The sequence below is a fragment of the Poecilia latipinna genome, unplaced genomic scaffold, assembly GCF_001443285.1.
Source record: "Poecilia latipinna isolate Pla-1442-1.1 unplaced genomic scaffold, P_latipinna-1.0 Scaffold1523, whole genome shotgun sequence".
NCBI classification, from domain to species: domain Eukaryota; kingdom Metazoa; phylum Chordata; class Actinopteri; order Cyprinodontiformes; family Poeciliidae; genus Poecilia; species Poecilia latipinna.
In genome coordinates this window covers 113,811-120,633 of record NW_015114139.1, presented here as the reverse complement: position 1 = coordinate 120,633, position 6,823 = coordinate 113,811, and the positions used below count along the sequence as shown (strand labels likewise).

At 38.4% G+C, this 6,823-nt stretch overlaps 1 protein-coding gene across 1 annotated transcript; it reads right to left on the bottom strand.

Annotated features, from left to right (window-relative positions):
• Positions 1 to 991: 991 nt before the first annotated feature.
• LOC106963356 (extracellular calcium-sensing receptor-like) lies at positions 992 to 5,121 on the bottom strand. The gene is made up of 8 exons (XM_015058222.1): positions 4,926 to 5,121; positions 4,186 to 4,480; positions 3,819 to 4,108; positions 3,418 to 3,713; positions 2,779 to 2,984; positions 2,432 to 2,653; positions 2,193 to 2,316; positions 992 to 2,123 (listed from the first exon to the last, which is right to left on the bottom strand). The coding sequence occupies exons 1-8, from the start codon at positions 5,030 to 5,032 to the stop codon at positions 1,225 to 1,227; spliced, it is 2,439 nt and encodes an 812-aa protein (XP_014913708.1). The 5' UTR covers positions 5,033 to 5,121; the 3' UTR covers positions 992 to 1,224.
• Positions 5,122 to 6,823: the final 1,702 nt, after the last annotated feature.

The window sequence follows — 6,823 nt, the reverse complement described above, 5'->3', positions numbered from 1 at the left end:
TTACAACTTTTCTTTGTCAAATTGTACATTTAATCTGACAAACGAGCCTCTTTTGAAAGCATATTCTAATTTTTTTGAGTTTGACTTTATTATTGTCAGTGTCAGATTTTCTCAATCAGTATCTATATAGAATTTTCTTACATTGACCGCATTAATTTGGATGTTATGCAAATAATTCTTGAAAACATATCCTTATGTCTATAATTCATTACATTTTGCTGCACATTTCTACATCACACAAATCATAACCCTGACTTTTCAGTATATCACCCCCTCCATTTCCCACCATGCTCCCTCTTACCAACCTCCCTGTGCAGGTGGGCGGCTCAGGCGCAGTGGTGTAGCTATGAATCTTTGTGAGCTCCTTGTAATGTAAGGAAAAAACGCCGCCAATAATGAACTCCCCATCCATTGAGAATGCAGGCGTACGAGCTGTACCCTGCAGGATACATTTTATGGGTAAGGTCCCATTTTCGACAATATCTGACCCACTAATAGCAAAAACTGAGCCAACACTCTGGCTCAGAGCCAGTCTCAGGCCCATAAGGAGAAGTGAGATCTCCATCCCTCAACCTCTAAAGGTGGGGAAGTGTTGACATCGATTTATATAACCTGTCTAAGACTCTGAACAAAGGCAGTATAGAAATAAGACTCGTTGTTCGAGTGCCCAGGAGAATCCCAAGAGACCTACTTTCACTCGTGGAGCACTACATTTTTTGCCATTACATATCCATGTTGAATGTGTGTGGCATTAGGTTTTGCCATAATAAATTAATATTTATATTAATTTATATATCGTCTATCAGTCAAATTTTGTATTTTTTTGTAATATTGTGCAGAACTTGTCCTACACCCAAACCAGAAAATAATTAATATAAAATATATTGAGTTAAAAAAAAAACATCACACCTGACACACATGATAAAGAGTGGAGTAGATCCAAAGTGTTTGCCCCCTGGGACTTTTACCCATTTGCTTTTTAAAGCAAGATGGGATTTAAAGTAGGGGGAGTGACACCAAGCCAAGTTGTAGTTTTACATAAGTTTTATTTGTTATTTAAATAGGTTTCCTAGTTATTTCACAAAATGTCACAAATAGACTAATGTAGGAAAAAAATTACATACAAGTAGAATGACTGTGCATTAAAATGTAACATCGGAAAATAAACTAATACAAAGAAATCCCTTCATTTTATAATATTTACTAATTATTGACAGTACCCAATCAATTTTTGTTCATCAAATGTTTTTTAGTGTTTTTCTCTGGCTGAATCAAAATAATGTAACACTTTGGAGCAAATATACACAGTATCAGTCCAAAACTGGAGGCCAGAATGGCAAATATCTCCTCAGCCTCAGTAAATTTTCCAGGAGAGCTGACATAAGCTGGGATGAAGGTGATCCAGACGGCACAGAATATCAACATGCTGAAGGTTATCATCTTGGCTTCATTGAAATTATCAGGTAGTTTCCGAGCTAGAACAGCTAACACAAAGCAAAACACAGCCAGCAGGCCGATGTAGCCGAGCACAGCCCAGAAACCAACAGNANAGNCTAACGCACATTCCAGGATGATCTTCTCCTTGTAGGTGCTCAGATTTTTCACTGGGAAGGGAGGACTCACAACCAACCATATGGCACATATTATAACCTGAATGAAGGTGACTGACACTACAGTCATTCTTTGTTGTGGAGGACCAAACCATTTCATAGCATTACTACCAGGAAGTGTAGCTTTAAAGGCCATTAGAACCACCATAGTTTTCCCAAGAACACAGGAGATACAGAGAACAAATGTGATGCCAAACGCTGTGTGCCGCAGCATGCAGGACCACTCAGAGGGGGCTCCAATGAAAGTTAGTGAACATAAGAAACACAGAGTCAGAGAGAAGAGCAGCAGGAAGCTCAGCTCAGAGTTGTTGGCTCTGACAATTGGAGTTGTTCTGTGATGGAAGAAAATTACTGCTGTGATGATGGCCAGACAGGCTCCACTGATGGAGAATATTTCTAGAATTATTCCCAGGACTTCATCAAAAGAGAGGAACTCCACAGCTTTGGGGAAACAAGCAGTGTTGACTGAATTAGGCCAGAATTCACTGGGGCATAGAATGCAATCTGGAGCATCTATGAATAAAAACATATTTTTTAGAACAAATGAATATCAAGACAAACACTAAAAGCATTAGATTCTACCTGTCATATTACTGATCTCTCCTTCAGGACATGGTATACAGTCATAGCAGCAGATTGGTTTTCCTTTCTGCAACACTTTTCGAGTTCCTGGATGACAACTCTCTGAGCAAACGGACACTGGTACCTTCCAGACAATGAGACAAGGAAAAACAAATAACTGATGTTAGAATGGGAATATGACTCAAATCACTCCTTCCACAAGTTTTCAGCTATAAAAGTATTTTTCCTTGACCCATTACTTGCACTCTTCCTTCCACCCAGGTTAAGTTCTTGTAAATGTGAAACTCCTGGCCTTTGGGCAGTGATGCATCATAGTATCCCACAGTTATCAGCTCATTGACTCCACTCACAGTCTTCTGCCAGTTGACCAGTTCATAAAAGGCTAGAGGATCTCCTTTAGCATCAAACGATACATGATAGCCATTCTGGGAAAAGTTGATTTTCTTTAATTCAGTGAAAATCTGTGATGCACGAAAAGAACAGAGAGAAAAATTAATCTATGATAGCTGATAACGATGTTAGTGTCTGCCATATCAAAAGTTTTCAAATGAAATATTAGTGGGATTCAGTTTTAATTTAAACTGACCTGTTTTGGCTCCAGTCTGATGTGTTTGTCACACTGAGTGGTTGACTTTTTTTCCTGACACACTGCGTTGTGAATAGCGTGAGCTATGGCATAAACAGCTTTGTACACCATGTTGGTGATTCTGTACTTGGACGTTTCAGTATAGAGATTATTTAGAGATTTTAGGTCTTCAGTTCCATCACAAAGTTTGCCCTTTACTGTTGCACCTAAAAATGCAGCCAGAAGTAGTTACCGTGAAAGAAATTCCTAATTTTCTTGGGTTCGATGTTTTTTCACGACATACCACACAAGTTCATGACTCTAAACTAAGTAACAACTGGACATATTTATTGTTTCCATGTACACAATCAAAATTATAAAATTAGAGAGTAAATACAATAAGAAAACAATTGGTAATTGATAGTAGTTAAACTTGTTCTACTCTTCGGTTCTTGGCAAAGTTTGGATTCCATAATAAAAAATCTAAAAGGCCAATGGGCAAACAGGATAAGGGCATTGAATATTAACTCAAATCATGATTAAATTCATTGCACATATTGTTTGTTCAAGTATTTAAGATAAGTACATAAATGCTAAATTTTTTGATTTCTGAAGCAACCAAACATGTTTATATATTGATATTGATGGTTAAATTCTCACTTTTAGTCAGGCTACAGTTGAATGCATCCTCCCAGAATTCAGTAAGAACTGGAGAGGCAGTCACTTCAGACGGAGAGAGATCCAGCAGGAAGTCTCTCAGGCCTGGGATGACAGATTGCTGAATGGCAACTCCGATGGCTCCTGCACAGAAACTGAATCTCATCAAGAGTGGGTCTGTTACCCAAGACTCACTCCCGATCCACTGACGGGGTGGAGGAGGATTTTGGGCCAGCTCCTCTAAGAGAAATGTCATATCGCCAGCAGCTGCAAATGCGACAACAACCACCGCTGTTGACCTGAAGAAAAAAAAAACAAAATTTACAACACAACTTTTCTTTACTATCTGCAAAAAGAGTCAACATTAAAACAAAACACACAACAAGTGCTAAAAATGCTGAGACCTGCGGATGGCATCAGCTACTCTTCGAATCTTGCTGGTTGGATCGGTCCGATAGAAAGACTCAATGTACTCCACACAGATCCCCTCTCTGAGTGCTACTTCAAGAAAAGATGCCATGCCGTTGTTTCCATAATCTGAGGCCGAGTGGACGGCGCCTATCCAAGTCCAACCAAAGTGTTTCACCAGCTTGGCCAGCGCATCGGCTTGAAACTGGTCACTGGGGATTGTCCTGAAAAATGTTGGGTACTGATCTTTATCTGACAGGCAGGCACAAGTGGCAAAGTGACTCACCTACCGCAAGAAAAGCCAGTGTTAACCCTTTTTAAGCATTTGAGCTGAAGTTGCTACGTTTAGTAAAGTCTACTTACCAGAGGTATGTTGAAGGGCCCCAAAATACGAGACATACTAATGGATGGGGTAGAACCAGACTCACCAACAACAGCCATTACTACACCAGACGAAGAACAGTTATCGCCTGTCTCAAACATAGAATCTTGCCCATTTGACAGGTGAAATGCTGCATGCATGGCCATGGGCACAGAGGCGCATGAATCGTGGATCTGATAACCGAGTTTGACTCCTGGGAGTAGCTCTGTGCTGTTGTTGATCTCCTCGATTGCAAATATCATTGTGCGAGAGAAGCGCAGTTCTCGGCTGTTGATGCTGAACAGAGGCATTTCAGACATTTACATTACATTTACAACATGTCATTGTTGAATCTAACATAGAGTCAGTGTTTGCCAGCAGCTGAATATCTACCCTTTGTAGGACATCTGCAAAGGGTAGATATTCTACATATCAGGCATAATGAGTTGTTTCAACAAATAAAATTGTTGGTTATCTGCATGACAGATTAAGCCTCTAAAGTTAAAATAAATTGGGTAATCATATAAAGATATAGTGGTTTCATACTATAGGCAAATAAGTTACTAAACTTCAAATTCTTACAGCTAATAATTAGAACAACTAATAAAAAACATTCATGCCACATTGTAGACAAGATAACAACTTTGCAACAATAAACAGCATTGTTCTAAACACATATTTGTTCTGACACAGATTACCATTCCCTTCCCTTTTCTCCCCACCACTTCTCATTTTCACTGACCCCCTTGCACAGCTAGGTGGTTCAGGCACAGTGGTGTAGTTGTGAGTCCTGGTGAGCTCCTTGTAGTGAATTGAAAAAGCACCCCCAATGACGAAGTCCCCGTTCATTGTGAATGCAGGCAGACGATTTGAACCCTGCAGGCTACATTTTATGGGTGAAGCCAGGGTTCTGGCCCGGTCTGATCCACCCTCAGACAGGCCCAGAGCCAGTCTGAGGCTCACAAGCAACAATGAGATCTCCATCCCTCAGGTGTCTAAGTGTGGGTGTGAGTTTGTTGAGACTGTTTTTATAGCTCACTTATGAAACATCGTCATACTTCAGAAAGAAGATGCCATCACCCAGAGGCCTTTGATTTTAGATCTGACTGGGGCCTAAACAACAATTTCTTTACACATTTGTCCTTTAATTTGATACAGTAATACTATGCTCACATCATTTTGTTAAAAATCATTCATATTAGATTATATAATAGTGATTATTTTCAAACTGTGGATTCATACATGACAAACAGCAAAGTCGAAATAAAAAGTTACAGGTGAGTTCCCAATGTGAATATGACCAAAAAACACAGATTACATTACAATTATGGTTAAAGAATCTAATGGAAAAAGTTTTTAATCAGCAAACCATTGTATGCTGACTTTATCTATTTATTTATGGCCTTTGCAAGTCTAAATATGTAATGTAATAAGTTTCTACCTGGTTGAAAGGACACAAAGTGTTGTTGAAGTCAGTCAAGTGTGTAGACATCTGTTCATAGTTTAACTGTAATGCTGCCATCTGGTGGACATTAATAATATTTTTAAAATCTAGGGAAACAGAAAGCCATCTTACAGTAAGAAATACCCATTAAAATTTCACATTTTATCGTTTAAAAATGTTACTGTTCTGTGGTTTTATTGCAAGGACAAAATTGAAAATGTAAGTTCCATGTTGAGTGCTTTGTGGTGGGTGTCCTTTGCTTTGCTATGCATAATTCATAATGCCAAAAAAATCACTTATTCAGAATATCTCTGTAGGCCACGAATAAACAAAACTTATTGTTGCATAACAAACAATTCTGAAAATTTGTGATTCAGATAAATTTACCAAGTTGGGGTACCACTTGATAGTAATACCCAACTACATCAGTCTCGGGTATTGTCTACCCATGCCTACCTGATAAGGCCCAGGTATTAAAATAACAACAGATGGAAGGTTAAGTCCAACATTGGTGTTCTTCAAGCAGCAAGAAACTATACATGGAAAAACACAAACAACTACACTTCAATATTCAGAAATTTATTGAAAAAATGAAATCAGCCTCACAGTTAAATTTAATTTGAATCAATGAAAAGAAAGTACCATTTCACTCTCCTTTACAGTAGTGACCTAATTTAGTATTTTGGGATTCCAAGACTAAAACTGCTTAAATTGGACAGAGGGAAGCGTTTTGTAATTCTAAACAGTCTCTTTTAAGTGCATCTAGTTATGTTGCATTAGTTGTTCTCAGAACTGGAAAATGTTGACTGGATTATGGCCAATTAGAGGAGAGGGCACATCATAAAACACCACCAAGGTCACTCAAGGTCAACAAACATCCGAAAACAACTAAAAAAAAAAAGGAAATTTTCAATATTGTAATTTATTGAATGTGGCAGTAAGTTTCACGTTACGTGGAGCTGAGTTTTCTTCATCTTATTCATACCACCATCAGTTAATCTATATATTGAGTTTTAAGAAAGGAAGTAAATATAAGCACTTGCTCAACAAAAGTCAATAACTTAAATCTTAATGTATTGGAAGATTCAATGAACCTCTTAAGATCTCATCTGGCCCTCCTCCTGTTATGATGAAAGCCATCAAGGGAGAGGACGATCCACATAAAATGTCTGTTCGAGGAAGTAAAACACATAGAA